Below are 19,416 nucleotides of genomic sequence, written 5' to 3'. Positions count from 1 at the left end.
GTTAATATCATTTTATAAATATTTAAAAATCAAAATGGGTTAAGTTGTTTAGTAAGTGCAAAGGTAGATGAAAGAATTTCGTTATTTTGAAATTTGAAAAAAAAAATTCTTGTTAGATTAACGGGAACAGCCGCGACGTTATGCGTGAACTGTTATTGTGTTTCCAAAAAAGGAATTTCGTTATTATTAGATTAGAAATTACCGATAAAAAATCAGGGAGGCGCTGCCGCCGACACGGCCCGACCGCCCGAGCGCCTGCCGCCTGCTGGGCACCCGATGACCCCCTCCATTTCGAATCAAAAGAAGAAAAAAGTAATCACCCTTCTATTTCTTTCTCCCGTTCACCTCTCCCCCCTCTGCCCCTCTCTCCTCTCTCTCTCTCTCTCTCGGCCGCGGCGGCGCCCTTCGCCACGTCTTCGCCGGCGACGAGCACCCACAAGGTATGCTCGCCCCTTCTCTTTCCTTCCTGCTGTGCGAAACGGAGCACCCCCAAACCCTAATGCATGCTATTTGTATTCGGATCGCCCCAATGACAATACGTATAAACCTACCTGCTTAGATTTTTTTTTTTTTACAAAAATGGGTTTACACGCATCTCGGCCCTTGGTTCTGAGTTTGTTCCTCGTGCCAATTTCGCAGTTGGGGGGATTACTCATAATTTGCTGTAATGCTGCAATGGATGGGCGGTTCGAGGAGGAAGGTGTACGCCGTGAGTATACTTCGCAGCATTTAATTTGGGGAATCGGCATGATTTCGCCTGTTTTGTGCTTCACTTTTTGCAACGGTGGTTGATTATTGGCATTCAAACTCTAGAATGAATGGTCCTTGCGTGTAGCTGTGTTTTAACAAATCGTGACATGCTGCTAACATTTGGTTATGTTTGGGTGGCTTTGGGTTCTGCTGTTTGGCCCTGAAATGAGCAGTCCAGGAAGTCAACACAGAGCAGGTACTTTGGTGCTTTCACTGATTTCAGTTAGTGAAAGTTTATGTTGTGGTGCTAGTCTCTTTTTTTTTTGGTTGTTGAAACTGAGTGCGCCATCCTTGATCAAACAATGCTCGGCAGACAAAGGCAGTACTTCGAACAAAAGAGACGGCAACAGCAAAGGCCAGAGCTACAGAACCAGGATAATGTAGCAGGAGGTCAAGCTTCACGTGATCAGGAGCCTCGATCACTTGATGTTCTAAATATCAACAATCTGGCAACTCCAATTAGTCATCATAATGACTCCGCAAGTGAGTTTCCTATATGTTTTGATTATTGAGATTTCAGTGGAGAGCTTTATTTTTCTGTAGTTCATTATTTTACCCTTCTGCATATTATCTGTAGTTTTTGGCCAAGTAAAACAAGTAATGTCAGTCTTGGCAGATTTTTCTTATGATGATTGTTTTACTATCACGCCAGATGCAGATGGTGCTATACCACAGGTGGATTGCATTCTTTCGGATGGTTCCCCTAAAGAGGCAATAAAGAATATCACTTTTTTATCCAATAGCAGCATGAAGGAAGCAGGTAAGGGTGCAGTCTCCAGTACATCAGTCAAGGAAACTCATTAAATGTAACTTATTTTCTTGCGCATATAGCATTCCAATTTTTCTACATAGGCACATTGACATGACCATACGCATCCACAAGATTAACAGGCTAGGTACTCCCTCCAGTATCTTTTATTTGTCGCCTAGAAATCTGTTGTAGCCTTCAGAGCATAATTTTGATCATCACTTTTCCCTAATCAGTAACTGTATGGTAGTAAAAGGTACTAAAAATGTTTGATTACATATCTGATTTTTCAAAAAAAAAATGGCCTATTTTCAAAAGGTTGGCTGCACAAGTTATAGAATGACATCTAATTTGGACTGGAGGTAGTTGTAAATATATGTGTTCCTCCATCCAATATGTGGCTGCTGTAAGAATGAGCTTTTATGATATTATTAATTTGTGAAGTGTGTAATAAGCCCTTTTGTTACAGTAAAGTTTATCATAAATTATTTTTCTTCTATTCTGCAGGCTCTCAGCCAAGGTCAGTATCTCCACACAGCATCGTAAGAATGTGCCTGCATTTGTCTTGTTTTATGAGATGTCAATCTTCTGCATTGGCAGATTGTCATCACCCTTTGGTCATCAAGGTGTTGCAGCAGCTGTTAACTCTCATGAAGAACCCATTAGTTGTAAAATATCCCCATCTATAAACTATAGCACCAGGAAGCAAAATCAAAATCTGGAATGCCAAAGTGGTGATGTTTCCTTCACTATTATCATTTCTGTTGTCCCTACTGATTGAGTTACTGCTCAAGTCTGTGCAAGTATTTGAAAAGGAAAATTATTAAAATAATAACCCCTGTAATCACAAATGTATGAATGCCAAAGTGGTGATGTTTCCTTCACTATTATCATTTCTGTTGTCCCTACTGATTGAGTTACTGCTCAAGTCTGTGCAACTATTTGAAAGGGAAATTATTAAAATAATAACCCCTGTAACCACATATGTATGTCATTTAGGACATTGGGATGGTCTAAAACTACAAGACAACGCTTTGACCAGTCATTTCTATAAGAATGACATTTCAAATAAAGATGATTGGATATTATAAAATCACTTTTCATGATGAATCTAGCAAAGTATATCGTACATTATGAATCAACATAATTCTTTATGTAGTCATGGTCAAAGTTAAAAGATCTTTTTCTTCGAGAACACACGGGAGAGCTGTGTATCTTAGAATTAAGAAGGAAATAGTTCCCAAAATGTTTACAACATGAGTTGCCTGCAGGTGCAATAAGAAACTAGAACATCTGGGAAGCCTAATTTGGAACTAGTTCAAAGTTAAAAAAGTTTGACAAACAGACATCCTAAAATGACACATTTCTGATGGGAGGGAGTAAGACCTAATAGAAATGCTTAATTAAAAACCTGATATCTGCTGTTGTGTTATTAAAAACTTGGTTTATAAACATAAAACAAATTGTATCCATTCATATGTTGTATAGCTGAGAAACTCAGGTTTGATTATGATTTTACTTGCAGAAATTTCACTTATTGATTTGGTCAGTTATGAGGGATCAAAGAATAAGTCTACTGCAAGACCTGCCCGTGAGCTTCATGCGTCATTTTCTGTTAAAGGTGCATGTTTCGATAGCATTGAGCTCATAATCATCTTATTGTCTAGATCCCAGCATAATCATTATTTGTTTAACTGCTTATTTTGTATGATCTATTTAGTCATTTACTATTACAAATAGTTGTGCAGCAGTTGTAAAATGAGCAATTTGCCTGTGCTTACTTGAAGACATGCTGTGCAGACTTGCAGATCACTTCACAGCAAAACCTAATTCTGGATTTGTGTATTTTTAATATTACTGATTAGTTGTTACATGTATTTTTCTTGAAGATTTGCACCTTAACTGTGTCGTTATGTTCAGTTGTTGACATTTGTTTCTTTCAGGTTTTAGTGATTGTAGTAGAGTTTGATAGCAAATGTGCATGTGTTTGGCTGTGAAGTTTGTGTGAGCTCTGTGGTCCACCTACAATTGTTGTTGCTTATCAACCTTAGTTTACTACCTTCCATCTCTTTTAACAACATCCTATAATGGTTCACTAGAAATTCATCTGCTTCTGTTTCAGGCCTTGGCCATATCAAGATGGAAACACCTCCCCATTCACCAAGGCCAATCAAAAGGTTGAGTGGTAGAGCTTACTATTAATTTAATATATGTCCCATATTAATGTTTCAGTTATAAAGTGTGTGATGAAGTTTAAATAATTACAGTGTTTAGCTTTACGGAAAATGGCAGTATAAACACTTATTTCTGTTTCTGGATATTTCTGAATGGTTGGTTGAGACTTCTACAAAACAATGTAACCATAGGTGCAAACAGTGCCATAATCAGGGAACGAGTACTATTTTATATAGGCAAAATAGCCGTTTTGGTCCCTTAACTTTACCCTGAAGGTCAAGTTCGTCCCTCAACTTCTGATTTCTAAAAAGTTAAATCTAATTCCTCAACTTTCATTTTTGGGTCAAACTTGTCCTTTTGCTTATGTTGCACTCCATACTGATATGAGATTAATGCAAAAAGTCAGTTTTGCCCTTAGCTTCTTCCCCCTCAATTTCTGTCATCCATGGGATACAGGTCGTATAAACAGAAGCTATCGTGGGTGCAAGGCTACTTAGATTGGGAAAGTTTCGTTTGACGACGGCTGCGAGTTTCAGACTGTGCAACAGATGGTTAGACATGTCGAGGGCATCAGCAATGAACTGAAACACATCACCAGAGTAGCGCAGTACCAGCCGGCGCCACCAGTTCAACTGCATATTCTCTATTATTAACTTAGTTTGGCAAGAGAGATGAAATGCCCGATGCCAATTAGTATCTGTGTAGCTTATTATGACTGCTATGATGTCGTATACTTGTATAGATTTTTTTTAAGTTGTCAAACTTATTCCATTTTTCGTACGACTAGTCTTTGCTTGATGATTTATTTTGACCTCCTAGCTTATCCGCACCCAGCTCTTTCTGTGTCCTGTGCGTGCTTGTGCTGTGATGGTCCTAGTGCTTCTTCTGTGTGTTGTTAGACGGACTGCCATCTTCACAATGCTGGAAGAAATTGAGGGGAAAATAGCTCAAGGGTAAAATTAACTTTTCATATTAGTCTCATATCAGCATGGAGTACCACATCAGTCCAAGGACATGTTTGACCTAAAAACTAAAGTCAAGGGACTAAATTGGCCGATTTTAAAGTTGAGGGACGAACTTGACCCTCAAGGTAAAAAATTGTTGCACTTTAGATACTATCCTCAGAGGCTCGTTTGTTTTGCAGCAATCAAGTTCATCAATATTCATTACCTTGCCCTTGAGACCTAGAATAACAGTCAACTGGTCCAGTTCAGATAGGCTTTTATCTAAATGATCTAGTTTGTCCACCTTGGCTACAGCCAAGGTAAAGCACAATAGTTTGAGAACAACAAACTTTCTTCTCATGTGATACAATCATACAAGTCATGCCTGTAGCTTCCACAAAGGTTCAGTGCTACATCCAAATCTAAACTACTTTGTGTTTAATGTGGTGATGCAGGGTTTTACCTTTACCTCCAAGGGCCATACGGTCCACATATAAAGCAAAACGGTCTATCCCCTTTGATGTTACAAAGGCATTGGTGAGAATTTCACACTCCTTCCTCCATGAAACCAGATCCCAATTTTTTTATAAAAAAAGAAGAAAAGATGAGCAGATAAGAATTTGAAGAGATGTTTAATTTATAGAAAAAATGTTGTTTTAGTTAGGTGGATCAGATATGAGTTGGCAATCTTTCATTTTATTCTTTTGTATTTTTTTACCTCGGAATCCTTCTGTGCGCTCATTGGAGGAAAGTTTCTCCTTATACAGCTTATATGATTGACGTTTTTCTTATCATAGCTAGATGTGTTAATTGTATTATACCATTTTTAGTAAGAATGTAAATTTTTCTTGTATCATTTTTATAACAGGATTCTATGAATAGTATCAATATGTTGAAGGAGCAAAGACTATCAGCCAAAATGGGCAGTACATTCAATGAATCAGGCTATGAAAGTAGTAAACAGTTTAACTGCTATTTTCCGGGTTCATCTGAGAACCATAATTCTGACCTCTATCTTGAGGACGAAGCCATGTTTTGTGAACCTCAACCTAAAATGGAATGGCAATGTAAGTTCTGCTGTGCCATCTTATTACCGAGTCTCATGAGTGATCAGAAAACTCAAGTCTTGTGGGCTAAGAAAATATTACACTGCATGTTCATTATTCTATTTTTTCGTTCTGAACAGCAAAGCATATGAGATCAGATGGCAATCTTGTTGATGAGGGTTCTGATAGGCTCTGGAGGATAGATCAATTTAATTCAGAGGATCATTTTCCTAATCAAAGAGAGGAACATTTCGATACAAGTGGCTATGGATTTAAAGATAGATATTCTCCAGAGCGAAGGTTACTCCTCCACATATGCATAAGTTTGACTAATAGGCCTAACATGCTCTATCAGGCACAAATAATATAATTTTGCCTTGCAGAAACTCAACAAGATCTAGCACAGGATTTAAGAATACAGGTTATTTCTGTTTCCCATACCTCACATACCAGTAGCATTCCTGTAACAAAAACAAAAAACAGTGGGCATTCTATGCTATTTTTACTCTAACTTTCTCTATTAGATTGTAGCTAGGGTGCACTTATTTTATGATGCTGAAGTGATCATATTTTCATATCCACTCCCAATGCTATTAGAACATTACTAATCTCTACTGATCTCTGGCATGTTGCCAAACTTGGTTTGAAAACTTTACCTGTTTTTAGTTTATCAGCGACAAGCACACCTGGCATGGTCGAAGTAGGTTTGTAAAACAGTGTTCCATGATCATGCCATTCTGCTTTTCTTGTGATATCGTTGAAATGACTGGATTTGTGCACAAGGTGCCAAACTTTGGTTGGAACGTTGCTTCACCTGTTCTTAGTTCATCAGCCACCAGTCCACGTAGCAGACTTGTAAAATGGTGTTCAGCATTCATTTAGTTCTGCTTTCTTTTGGCATCTATGAGATACTTGGAATTTCTGGTGTATTCTCTTTGTTTTGTCTGTTACATTGAGGACTAAGTCAGTAGCAGCATGCTTGCATTGTACACTTGTCTTGCTGTCATTAAATCATGACTGCCCACTTTTCTGCCCTGAGATCTTTGTGGTTCTTAACTGTGATGTTCATTCTAGGAATTCCATCATCACATGACCTCTTTTATGACCATTCATTGATGGATGATGATGAGGGTACTGGACTATTTGATTGGGAAAGGTAAGCATAATAAAGCCTCATGCATATGTCATTTATACAATGGTTCTAATCTTTTTGTTATTGTTGTCAGGCGCCCACCAAGTAAGAAAATCTTCAACTCAAATGGCACTTTTGGTCCTTCTGCTTGGTCTTTCGACACTGTAGATGATTCAGAGAAAAGGAGGAGCCCAATAAGGTATTGGAGGATCTACTTGTATCTGTGTCTGAATTGGTTCTAGGCTCCTGATTCCTTAAATGTTCTTATGTCGTGCAAAATTATTAGGAATTTTCTTGCTAATCTCTTCAAAATTGTTCTTTGCAGTGAAGAATCAAGCTCATCTGCTGCAGGTCAGTAATTTTTACTCTTAACTTCTTTTATCTTCATCAAAGACTCTTTATGGGGTGCATTTCCTAGCGAACTAGGGTTTAAATACGCAAAACCTATGTCTTGATCTTTTCCCTCTTTTTTTTGGGTTCAAAGCAATGAAGAAACCATCACCATCAGTAAAGAATGAGATGAACCAGAAGGATGAGTTTGATATAAGCTTGGATAAGCTAGATATTCCAAATATGGATGCACATCTTCATGGGAGGTCGCTATTTAACAATCCAGAAAAGGTGGATAGAAAAGGAACAACTGATCAGAAGAAACTTGAAACAAGTTATTGGCCAGAAAATGTTACTGAGCAGCCAAGAACTCAAGAACCGCGCTGCCGTTTATCACTTAAGGAGAAATTTTCTAATTGGGATTCTCCTACTTTCCATCTGAAGGATAGCACTGGACTAACTAACCAATCGAGTTGCACCATAATGCACAAAGATAAACCTTCTTTCCACGTTTCTCCAGATTTGAGCGTGTATCAAACTGTGGAGTCAACCGACAAGAGACCTGTTTCTCACAGACCTGACAATGCCATTTTTGAAGATGGCATTCACATGCAGCAGCCTATTTCAGATGTGTTTGGCGATAAAACTGAATTATCAAACCCATTTCGGACCAAGGATCTTCAGATCGACATTGATATGAACACTTTATTTGGAGAGAAGGTGGACAAAAAGCAAGAAGATATTTTTCCAACTTTCAGCAATCGAAGCGCAGACTCCGTCCCTGCTGAGAAAGCAGTGAGTTCTGTAAGACAAACTGTCGGTGGACACAGTATATGCTCACAGCCTTCTGGCAAGGGTTCATTCAGGCATGGGTTCAGTCCTGGTTTCAATTTCCAGGAGTCAGAATCAAACGCATTTTGGGGGGGTAGCCATGTTAATAATGACACTTTCCTGGGGGACCTTGAGTCTAGTGGTCTGCTTGCAAGAAAAAACAGTGATAAGAATGAAGTCAAGATTGAGGCATCTGAGAAACCAGATACTAGGTTGTTGACGGAAACACATCGGCTCTCTGCAGATCACAAAAGTGAGATGAATGGAACTGAAACATGTTCTAATGGCTCAGAAGTGTCCAATTGTTCTGATGCACATAAGGAAACTTCAGCGGCAGCAACACAAATTCCTGCAAACTTAAGCTGTCTTCAGGAAACCTCAGCAGAATTGTTCCAAGTTCGAACTCATGTTAGACCTATAACAAGAGAAAAACTGTAAGTACTGTGCCCATCAATTGTCTTCCTTCTAAACTGTTGTATGTTTCATAGACTTACTGGAGGCTCTCTCATTGTCCATTACTAGAGATAATCCTAATGTTGACTTCAAAGCTCCAGTGCATTTGAGAAGCAAGATTGATGATGTTGGAGATCATTCTAAACTAAATGCTATGTTCCAGTCTCCTTTTATTGGAGGTCCGTTGCTCATTTATATTCTTCTGCCTCTCTCAAAAAGCCATGCCATTATGTTAATATGTTCGCTGCTATCTAGAGGAGATGGGGATTGAAAAGAAGATCATAGCAAGTGTGTCACCAGACAACAGTGATGTTCAGTATCAGTTTATGCTTGAACAACGTGTTCTCCGGCGGCTTTGTGTTCAGAAGATAGTGGTGCCTACACCAATGAAGGACAAGCTGGATAAGGTAATGTAGATCAACTAGGTCGTAACAATTATGCGCTGCTCGTTTTCCCATTACTTTTTGAATATTCTGAATTACACCTGTCCTAAGGATGCCGGTCTACTGTGTCATTTTGAAAATGGTAGGAAATTTTCCAAAATATACTTTGGTGATGTGCAACTTCATTTTGATGCATAATCCTTGTGGAAAACTTATCAAATGTTATTGTCAGAATATCCTTTTATGAATATCATATTCTGCTTGCACTCTTTCTCCATGTAATGAAGCTTCAATGCTTCTTATACAGGATACACGATTTAGGATAGTGGAGGATGGATCTCATGCCCTTCCGGAAAGTGTCTAACAGGTGAACAGCAAGAATAGACTTTCCATTTTCAGTCTTCTCGTGTTTTATGTGAATCTAGTGTGAGTCATAAAATCAGAAGTTAAAAGGCATATCCAACATTTATCTTGCAACCTGTCATCATCAGGGGGAGGAAATGGCAATGTAGGGAAGGAACACATTTGACGCCTGGTGAAATGCAGGGCAAGCACCTACATGAGCCCATGAGCTCATCCATGTCCATATGCTCATTTTATGTGCACCACTCTCTTTAATAATGTCTGTCTGAAAATATTAATGTTTCCTTCACCCATCAGTTTCTTAGTGTTGGTTTTCACCACAAGATCGACTCATTGTACACCTGTGGACTCTAGATTTGTGCTTTTTTTCTGTTATAATAACTCTGGGAGGGTTGTCAGATGTTATACCTTGTTAATCTATTAGATTTAAACATTAAGTAAAGTTACCTCGGTAGCTACAGAAATGTAGCCTATTGTCTGATGCTGTGCAAACAAAATGTACTAAGATTTTCTACTCTGCACTTCAACTCTCACACTGACCTGACGCCGTGTGGAAAGCATTGGATTGGTATTGGAAAAGATACAAAATCAGATCAAACTGAAGTGGCTATAACAAACTTGTTGAATGTTTGCCATGCTCGTCAGAAAGACATGCAGGCCCCAATTATCATCTATAACACAAACACTAAATTAACCTAGGCTGTGCGAGTCAGGAACCTTTCCTACCTACCTACAAACCCAGCCGCCTTCCGTCTGATCTGACCTGGAATCTCTACTTGCTGAAGATCCATTCCAATCCTCGCTTGGGCACGCCAAGCAACCACTTGTACTTGTGGTAGGGAGGAGGATGCTCCATCAACTCCAAGAACTTCGCCCAACGGGCAATCCGTTCGCCGTCTCGTCCTCCCCTCCAGTTCCAACAGCCGATGCACATCTGGATTCAGAGAATCAGAGTTCAGCCATGCTCAATTCGTGAAACCGTTTGCAGATAGCGATCATAAGCAGCAAGAAAAACTTGTGCACAATGGCATACCGTGATGCGGAAGACCAGGATGGAAGCCACGACCACGGCGGCGACGGCGAACCACCGCATCGCCGCCGAGGTCGGCGTCCCTGCCATTGCCAAGAAGCCGGGCTGCGTTGGCGTTCGGCTCTCCTGCAGCCGCACAAGAAGCCAAGAAGTCTCAGAACAAGCATGAATCCGATGGGACGGGAGATTAACCGACCAAGAAAGAGCACGGGGGATGGGATCACCTGAGCCCGGCGGCCCCGCGGCGCCGCGGCGGCGGCGGAAGCGCGTGTCGGGGTATGCTTCTTGCGCCGCCAGATGGACGTGATCCGCGGCAGCGGCGCCCACCTGCTCCGCAGGAAGCGGAGGATCTTGCCGCCGCGCGGCGGCGTCCCGGGCTGCGTGGGCGCCACAGCAGGGCGCGCCCCGCATTGGGACGTGACGGTGAGGATGAGGCGGCGTCGGAAGCGGAGCAGCAGGGACAGGCGCTCCCCGCCGCGGCCCCATCCGGGGAGCACGTTCTCCGCCGCGGCATGGATGTCCAGCCCCCAGCGGTGCCTCAGGCGCACGGCCACCGACCACGACGGAGGCCCCGGCGGCGGCGACGCCATGAGGACGAGGGAGGGGGAGGGCCGTTCGGCCGCGCGGCGGCTCTGCTTCCTGGTGGCAACGGTCGAGAGGGGAAGCGGGAGATATGGACCGTCCGATGAAAAGCGATACGGAGGAAGGAGCGCATGCTCATGTAATTTGGAATTTTTTTTGCGAAAAGTAATTTTTGATCAAATTGCAGAAGATGGCGGTCTACTTTTCAATCATGGTATATGCCGACTGGTAATTATTGCTTAGCACCAGGTGCACTAAGAGAAATCTTTAGAAGTTTTGACTTGCAAAAGTGACGAAGCTTGTCATGGAAGGTTGATATATGGGAACAAATCTCGAAATTGTAAGGGTAACTTTAGAATCTAATTAGAATAGTTTCCATAGTATTAAATATGCTAGAAATTTAAAAAAGTAGGTATTTCGTCTATGTTGGGCGTGTTTGGCTTCGGCCGCACCAAAAGCCCCGCGAGCTAAATGTCCGCCGCACTTGTGGCGAGCTTAGACAGCAAAAATGAACTAGCGAGCGTAGCTGTTTTCGCGGCACGCCTGAACTGCGTCTCGAACCAAACACCAAGCCAATTTGCTGAAGTTGCAGCACGGCAAACTCGGCGTGCTTAGGCGGCAACCAAGCGCGCCCTTACTCTCCACGGTTAGGTAATGTAAGAAATGTCTTTTGAGGATTTTTTTTTGATACCTAGATTTCTGACCTTAAACTCTATAATCAATAATAGGATCAACCCTATAGATATTGGACCTGTAGTCCCGTACCAAACATGTCACAATTTTTTTATTTATTCAAGGGCAATGTAAATAAAGTCCACTGTAGAGATAGCCCAAAAATTGAGTGAGGACACTATTAGTATTACATACAAATTTTCTTCGAATTAAGGATCAACATGCATTATTTAAAAAATGAGAGGAGCATGTGCCCCAGCTGCACATAATATAAGTCTGCCAATTCAATGGAGTATTGTTGTTGGCATCGTAGTATGGACCATATAATTAGATCCACAGATGAAACTAAAGTGAGCTAGGCTGTTCGCTTCAACTTATAAGCCGGCTGAAAAGCTAAAACGGCTGATTTGTTGTGAGAGGAAAATACTGTTTGGTGGCTGATAAGCCAGCTGAATAAGCTGAAGCGAACAGGCCGAGCATTACTACTTTAGAGGATCTTACAACCTCATCCACAGATTGTTGCTGCAGCTGCTGTTGCAGCTGCAACAGCCAAATGAGCAGCCTGAGATTGGATTGTGGGCATGTTGCCTTTGTGCAGCTGCAGCTGTTTGTGCAACCAGCACAAACGAACACGCTAAGTACAAATAGGCTATCTTGAACGTCGAGCATTAGTACTGCGGAGGATCTTGCAACCTCACGATGGAAGAGCAGAGATAGGCTATCACGTGCCTAAAGTGGGTGTTCATTTGGAGGACGGGTGGAATTCCTCGCTCATCAATTTGCCAAAAAAAAAACAACGAAGACTAAAAGCCTCTCTACTTATATATGTAGCTTGGAACATATGGAAGGAAGAAAATTGTCGAGTATCTGAGAGCCGGAGTATGCAACCATCACAAGTGCTGCATGAAATCAAGGAGGAAATGCTCGTTCGGAAAATGGCGTGTGGGAGCCCGGAGTTTTCCTGTTATCATGTTAATTGTTTCCTATCTAGCTGTGCTTGAGAGCTCTATGTGCATATATCCTTTATGTAATATATCATTGTAAAGACTTGCTTGCTATTCTCCTTAAATGACAGTGCAGTGCTCCTGCAAAATCTTTCAAAAAAAAAGATAGGCTACCTCGAACGCATGTCCACTCAGCAAGGCGGGGGCTAAAATGATTACAAAACCATGAGGGATTTTTTTTTTGAGGGGGTAGTGCTTGTCTGGAGGTCCAGACTGTCTGATTTAAATGTGGTTAGGGACTACCATGCATGAGCGGTCGCGTAGCTTTGATCAATTAACTCCAAGCCCTACAAATACTCTGTGTATATACAGAAGAAGAGCCACAAAGTTCAACGAATGATCAAATGCGGATTGCAAATGAAAGAGAGAAGGACAAAGGATACGAAGAAACAAAAAATGGAAGACTTTTTTTAGAGTAAAAATTAAAAAGGAAAAAGGAAAACTTTGGTGTTCGGAAAGGACGGTGTTTGTGGCGCATAACGTACATACATAAAGCTCACCAAACGAGCGGGCCTCCATTTCTATCCTAGTAAGCCCTAGCTAGCGGCCGCCGGCTTAGGCCCCGTTTGAATCCAGAAAGATTTTGAGAATCCGGAATCCAGAAGCTGTGCAGCTTCCAATCAGCTTGGATTCTGCTGCAGATTCCACAATCTGGATTTTTGGATTCTCAAAATCCCGGAAGCTGGAGCGGGATAGCTTTTAGCAGCTTGTAGATGGAGAAATTACCATTTTACCCATGTTCATCCGGTAAAATTTCGCCCAATCTGCCATTCTTCTCTACCGCACCCCACCGGATCTCCATCTCCCACCCCTGCGCCTCCTCCCCGCCCGGCGTGCGGCGGGCCGCCCGCCGCCCGCCGCCCGGACCTCCACCCCACCGCACCTCCTCCCCGACCAAGCTCCGGCGGGCCGCGCGCCGCCCGGGCCTCCGCTCGCACCGCGCGTCCTCCCCGTCGAAGCTCCGACGGGCCGGGCGCCGCCGGGATCTCCGCCCCCACCGCGCCTCCTCCCCGGCCGCCGGGACATCCGCCCCCACCGCGCCTCCTCCCCGTCCAAGCTCCGGCAGCCGCGCGCCGCCGGGACCTCCGCCCCCATCGCGCCTCCTCCCCGGCCGCCGGGACATCCGCCCCCACCCCGCCTCCTCCCCGTCCAAGCTCCGGCAGCCGCGCGCCGGCGGGACCTCCGCCCCCACCGCGCCTCCTCCCCGGGCAAGGTCCGGCGGGCCGCGCGCCGCCCGGGCCTCCGCTCCCACCGCGCCTCCTCCCCGTCCAAGCTCCGGCGGGCTGCGCGCCGCCGGGACCTCCGCCCCCACCGCGCCTCCTCCCGCCCAGGTGCCGGCGGCCTGCACGCCGCCAGGAGCTCGGCCCCCACCGCGCCTCCTCCCCTCCCAAGTTCCACGCGCCGCCAGGCCCCCCTACCGTGCCTCCTCCCCGCCCAAGTGTCGGGCCGCGCTCGCCTCCTTCTCCGTCCGCAGATGAAGTCGCAAGGGGACCTCGACGACGACGAGTTCTTCAGCCAGCCCCCGAGCTTTCCCCTTGCGGCTTTCCCCTCTGGCGGTCGTGGCGCAGGACGTCGTCATGTACCTGGCGGATTGGAGGGTCTGGACCTCAACTCGGAGGCCATGGACTTCAATGACAACATGTCGTACTTGGACCTTCTACGCTCATCGCCTGCCAGATTGGTTGGGGATGGCGACCTCCTTGGTGGCGCTAGGCATGGCGCTGGCCGTGCCCCCGGGCGTGGCGTCGGTCGTGGACGTGCTTCTAGCCGTGCCACTGGGCGTAGCGGCAGCTGTGGACGTCGTGCAGCTGAACAGGATGTCGGCATCCCTTCTCGGTCAGCTGGAGGTGGACGAGGACATGCTCGTGCCACACCGAATCGTCGTCCTACCACCACTGCATCACGTCAATTCCTTCCACCACGTCCTGCTGGAGGACAAAGCAGTGGCGCAACTCCTAGTGGTGCTGATGATGCATTCGATGTTGGTCTCCAGAATCCTAGCACATCTACATGGAGCCTGAACCCCTCCAACGAAGAGGCCGACGATCTTCAGGACATTGATGCATCGGTATAACTATTTCCTTTTACTCACATATTTCAGTAATTTCACTAGTGAACAGAAAAAGTGCAACAATTGAGTTTTTACACAGGGATTTCAGAAATTGAAGTGTAGCCATCAGTATGGAAGGAAACAGGATTAGGCAGTATTCTTTCAAGGGTTCTCCATTATTTTCTTGATCCTGAGAAGCTCTTAACTCTCAAGATATTTTCCCATAGTCTATTAATAATTTACAGGGCATATTTTGCACAAAATATATCTGGTGTAGTTAACTTACAAAGCCAAAGCCTTCGGATTTGTAGATTGGTCCAACCATTGTGTAACCTTTGCAATGCTTTGCAAGAAATATTTTGATGTATGGAACTTCATGTACGACAGCAGTTATACCACCCATTTTGCTCCCTTTAGAGAGTGCATCAGCAAAATCATCTGAAGTTTCATATGCTCTGATCTTTCTTCTGTCAAAGCCAAGTTCTTCTAACAGATCTCCTACATAAGAACCGTTGTGATACCCTACATATTCACCTTTTTTAATGAGTTCATGAATATCAGTTTATGTGGGTTGAAGTTGTTGCACAGTGAGAATTGACGATAGATTGGCCGTATAACTTGATGTAATCACGAGAAGTACAAAGACCCATACAATGACAACCAATCTAGATATTTCTGTTATCATTTTCATGTGCCTACCGTAAGTGTTCCCAAAATAGCTCTCTTGTAACTAGAGGGGAGTTGTATATTTCTGTAGTTAGTCTGGGCACCAAGGAAAGACCTTATGACATTATTTACAAATTGTCTGCAACGTCGTGCAACATTGTTGAACTAACATTAGTTTATTCAAGTTGCAACTGTTATACTTTAAGTCAGCTGACAGTCTTTGACGTGCTTCACTCAAAGCATATGACAGTGGAAATTGTGGGATGAATGCTAGTTGTTATACTGTATTTTTTATCCACTTGACTCAGTTCTATTTTTTCACCTGTGTCATCATAATTCTATTTGTATAATAGACCGACGACCTATTTGACAAGGCTGACTGGGCCAATAGCGCCAATAATGCTGCATTCTGTGAGCTTTGTGTTGAGGAAATTACAGCCGGTAACAGCAATAAAGGACACTTGACTAATAGGGCCTACAACAACATAGCTGCGAAATTTGAAGAGAGGACAGGACTGCGTCACTCCAAGCAGCAGTTCAAGAACCGATGGGATGCCCTTCGACGCATGTATGCCTTCTGGTTGTATGCAAACAAACAGAGTGGACTTGGATGGGGTAGGGGCACGGTCGTGGCAGATGACGCTTGGTGGAAAAAGCACACAAAGGTATTTGACGCCTATCCCCTGCTACTTCCATATTGAACATACTTGTGAGACATAAGCTTTGTGCATTAATATCTTTTCTATATTCATTTCAGAATCATGGCGAATGGAGGAAGCTGCGATATGGGCCTCCAGATAATCTAGATGAGCTTCAAGTGATGTTTCAGAATATTGCGGTGGATGGGTCATCTTCTTGCATACCTGGCGAACAGGTAATTGAAAGTGATGAAGGTGATGAAGGTGATGTTGGTGACAGGAGTCCTGAACGTACCCTTCCTAGAAAGCGGTGCAGGAGTACTAGCACTACTGCAACTAGCCCGAGGAAGAGGACAAAGAGTCCTATGGTGAAGGTAATGAAGGGGATATGGGAGACTATGCAAGAAAATTGTGCTGTTGCTCAGAAGGCATTGCAGGGGGACTACATTTTCGAATCTGTACAACACTGTATGCGTTTGGCGGTAGAGAGTGGGGCAGTTGAAGGAACTGATGAGCATTTTATGGCTAGCAAATTATTTGTGAAAACAGAGCATCGTGCCGTGTTTCTCAGTTTGACCACCAAAGAAGGAAGGCTAGCCTGGTTGAAGAGGTGGTGCCAGGAGAAGAAAAGCAAGTAGACAATGAACTTGAAGGTCTCTTTTGTGATGTGTGATGGGCAGGAGAAGGAAAGACGTACACAGTGAACTTGTGGCATGTATATATGATCTCTTTTGTGATGTGCTGTCCAGAAGAAGAACAGCAAGTAGCTTGTGAATTATGGCATGTATATATGACAAACTCTTTTGTTATGTGGGATGTCTATTTTGTTAAAGTCTGTGTTATGGTTATATATTAGTCATCACCTTTTATTTGAGATTTTTGTTTGACGTATTTTTGTGTTATGTAGATGACCTATTCCTCAAGTGATGATGATGATGAGTCAGCGAGTAAATCTTCTTCAACTGATGAAGATGAAGTAAATAGGAATGCACTGGGACAATTGGAGCTTGTGCATCAATTTGGAGCCGTGGCCTGCATTTTCGGTATGTACTACGAATCTGCTTTCATGAACAAAACTAAGAAGGTGAAAACTGGTCTTTCTGGATATGAGTGGGTCATGACAACACTTAGCAATCCAACAGCTTGCTACGACATGTTTAGAATGAGTAGGGAACTTTTTTGGCGGCTGCATGATGTGTTGGTGTCATCATATGGACTGAACTCATCAAAAAGGATGAGCTCCATTGAGTCATTGGCTATGTTCCTGTGGATCATTGGAGCACCACAATCATTGAGACAAGCTGAAAATCGTTTTGAGAGGTCGATTGAGACGGTTAGTAGGAAATTTGAACAAGTCTTGGATAGTGTATTTAGGCTCTCAGCTGATGTTATAAAACCTAGAGATCCTCATTTTAGAACAGTCCATCCTAGATTGCGGAATCCTCGGTTCTCACCTCACTTTGACAATTGCATTGGGGCAATAGACGGAACGCACATCCCGGTTGTTGTTCCATCGTCAAAAGTGCTTCAACATGTTGGTCGACATGGTTACTCGAGTCAAAACGTATTGGCTATTTGTGACTTCGACATGAGGTTCACGTTTGCGGTTGCGGGATGGCCAGGGTCTGTACATGACATGAGGGTTTTCAACGACGCAATAAACAAATATGGTGATAAGTTCCCTCATCCGCCACAAGGTAAATAAGCATGTTATTTAAATGTGTCAAAAATTATTGGTTCTATGTTACAATTATGCAATTTTATGTATTAGGGAAATTTTATCTTGTGGATTCGGGGTACCCTAATCGACCGGGTTATCTTGCACCTTATAAGGGAACGAAGTATCATTTGCCGGAATTTCAACAAGGTCCAAGACCAAGAGGTAAAAAAGAGGTATTCAATTATTTGCACTCATCCCTGCGCAATGTCATTGAGCGGTCATTTGGAGTATTGAAGATGAAATGGCGGATGTTGTTAGACTTGCCGAGTTATCCATTGAATAAGCAAAGCAAAATAATCCTTGCTTCGATGGCTCTACATAATTTCATTCGAGAAAGTAATATGAGGGATCAAGACTTTGATATGTGTGACCAAGATGAGGAGTACATGCCAATGCCGACGACAGCTGCTTCTCAAGCAAGTGGTGCTACGAATCTTTTAGGTGACGAGGATATCGACATGAATGCGTTTCGAGATGCTATAGCAAATGCTTTGTTTCATAATGAAGAGTAAAGCTATGTGAGAGGGTGTTTGTATTGACAAATATTGTGTAGAACCTGTATGCCGTTGCATTCTTGCACTTAGGAATTTTTTTTGTCTTGACTGATGGCGCATGAAATAGAAGGGCAAAAAAGACATGTATGCAACAAACAACAAAAAAGTTGGATTTTGGAATCTAGAATCCAAACAGGTTCATTCAGATTTTATCCAGAATTCAGATTTTGGAAATCCATCAGAATCCAGATTTTGAGAATCCAGATTCTGGATCCAAACGGGACCTTAGTAGGGCTGCTGAAGGATCATCATTGAAGGTCTGAAGGAGGATGGACGGGACGGGACGGGACGGAAGAGTGGGGACTACTCCTCGCTGCATTGCCGATCAACATTTTTACGCTAGCTCCTAGTACGAGCTAGCATATAGACCCAATTAAGTACCCAACCTGCCTAGTCTCCGATCAGTCACCAGCACTGCCTGCGTAGTAGTCTGTGTACTCCTGCAGTCACCGGATCGATCCACGGGAGACGACGACGGGACAGAGGCCGGAGAGAATAATTAAGTGAACTGCTGGTCCAATCGACGGGCGTACGTACGCATGACCTGCCCATGAACATTCTCACTCGCACGTCGCATATCAGCAGCTGAGCTGAGCATCGATCCGTAACGATCGACTAGCTCGGTCGTGCTGCCAAAAAATTAAACTAACTCAAGTAAAGTTCTCGGAGCTACTCCCTCCGTTCCAAATTATAAGTCATTCTAACTTTTTTTAGAGAGTTAAAACATCTCAAGTTTGACCAAATTTATACAATGAAGTAATAACATTCATGATACCAAATAAATATTATTAGTTTCTTCATTAAATATATTTTCATAGTATATATCTATTCGGTGCTATAGACCTTTGTGATCCTCTCTATAATTTTAGTGAAACATAAAATGATTTGACTCTTCAAGAAAGTTGGAATGACTTGTAATTTGGAATGGAGGGAGTAGCTAGCAGGAAGCTTAATTTGCGTGTTTAATTTAAGACTGTACGTCCCAGCCGCACAGGATCATCGGACACTCAGAATTCCATACCCCATCAGCTGCCCAACCACCGCTGTCAAGTACTGCAATTTCTTTTCCTCGATCTCAAGATGGTGTATTAGCTAGGTCAGCAGGGATCGAGCGTATGTGGTTGTAGAGACCGTACAATATGCTCGGCGTATCCCTCAGATAGCTTGGATTGGCTATTTGGCTCGGATCGGGTGGTGTCAGCGTCAGCCCCCCCACAGGCCACACTCTGGACAGTGAATGGGCTTTTCGATAGGGAGTGAGACGTTGAGAGGCCGGGGGAGTGTCGGTGGGTTCGGCGCCCCCGAAAGCGACTCCGAGATCGTGCATGGGAGGATCGGAGGCAAG

General features: G+C 43.5%; 3 protein-coding genes across 3 annotated transcripts; 2 read left to right on the top strand and 1 right to left on the bottom strand.

The window, feature by feature from the left end:
• The first annotated feature begins 247 nt into the window (after positions 1 to 247).
• Positions 248 to 9,597, top strand: LOC101753008. Its single transcript, XM_012846598.2, has 21 exons — positions 248 to 440; positions 640 to 709; positions 924 to 946; positions 1,064 to 1,233; positions 1,403 to 1,510; positions 2,006 to 2,018; positions 2,099 to 2,232; positions 3,024 to 3,119; positions 3,621 to 3,675; positions 5,073 to 5,154; positions 5,486 to 5,684; positions 5,804 to 5,963; positions 6,047 to 6,084; positions 6,738 to 6,819; positions 6,890 to 6,994; positions 7,121 to 7,146; positions 7,280 to 8,390; positions 8,479 to 8,588; positions 8,665 to 8,816; positions 9,100 to 9,159; positions 9,284 to 9,597. The coding sequence occupies exons 2-20, from the start codon at positions 668 to 670 to the stop codon at positions 9,154 to 9,156; spliced, it is 2,763 nt and encodes a 920-aa protein (XP_012702052.1). The 5' UTR covers positions 248 to 440; positions 640 to 667; the 3' UTR covers positions 9,157 to 9,159; positions 9,284 to 9,597.
• A 129-nt stretch (positions 9,598 to 9,726) lies between these two features.
• Positions 9,727 to 10,985, bottom strand: LOC101780314. Its single transcript, XM_004971647.3, has 3 exons — positions 10,410 to 10,985; positions 10,189 to 10,311; positions 9,727 to 10,089 (listed from the first exon to the last, which is right to left on the bottom strand). Exons 1-3 carry the CDS (start codon positions 10,773 to 10,775, stop codon positions 9,928 to 9,930), a joined length of 651 nt encoding a protein of 216 aa, XP_004971704.1. The 5' UTR covers positions 10,776 to 10,985; the 3' UTR covers positions 9,727 to 9,927.
• Positions 10,986 to 15,425: 4,440 nt separating this feature from the next.
• On the top strand, positions 15,426 to 16,673 carry LOC101779901 (zinc finger CCCH domain-containing protein 43-like). The gene is made up of 2 exons (XM_022827224.1): positions 15,426 to 15,824; positions 15,917 to 16,673. The coding sequence occupies exons 1-2, from the start codon at positions 15,726 to 15,728 to the stop codon at positions 16,433 to 16,435; spliced, it is 618 nt and encodes a 205-aa protein (XP_022682959.1). The 5' UTR covers positions 15,426 to 15,725; the 3' UTR covers positions 16,436 to 16,673.
• Positions 16,674 to 19,416: the final 2,743 nt, after the last annotated feature.

Source organism: Setaria italica, chromosome V, assembly GCF_000263155.2.
Source record: "Setaria italica strain Yugu1 chromosome V, Setaria_italica_v2.0, whole genome shotgun sequence".
Lineage (NCBI taxonomy): Eukaryota > Viridiplantae > Streptophyta > Magnoliopsida > Poales > Poaceae > Setaria > Setaria italica.
This window is presented reverse-complemented; position numbering and strand designations above follow the sequence as displayed.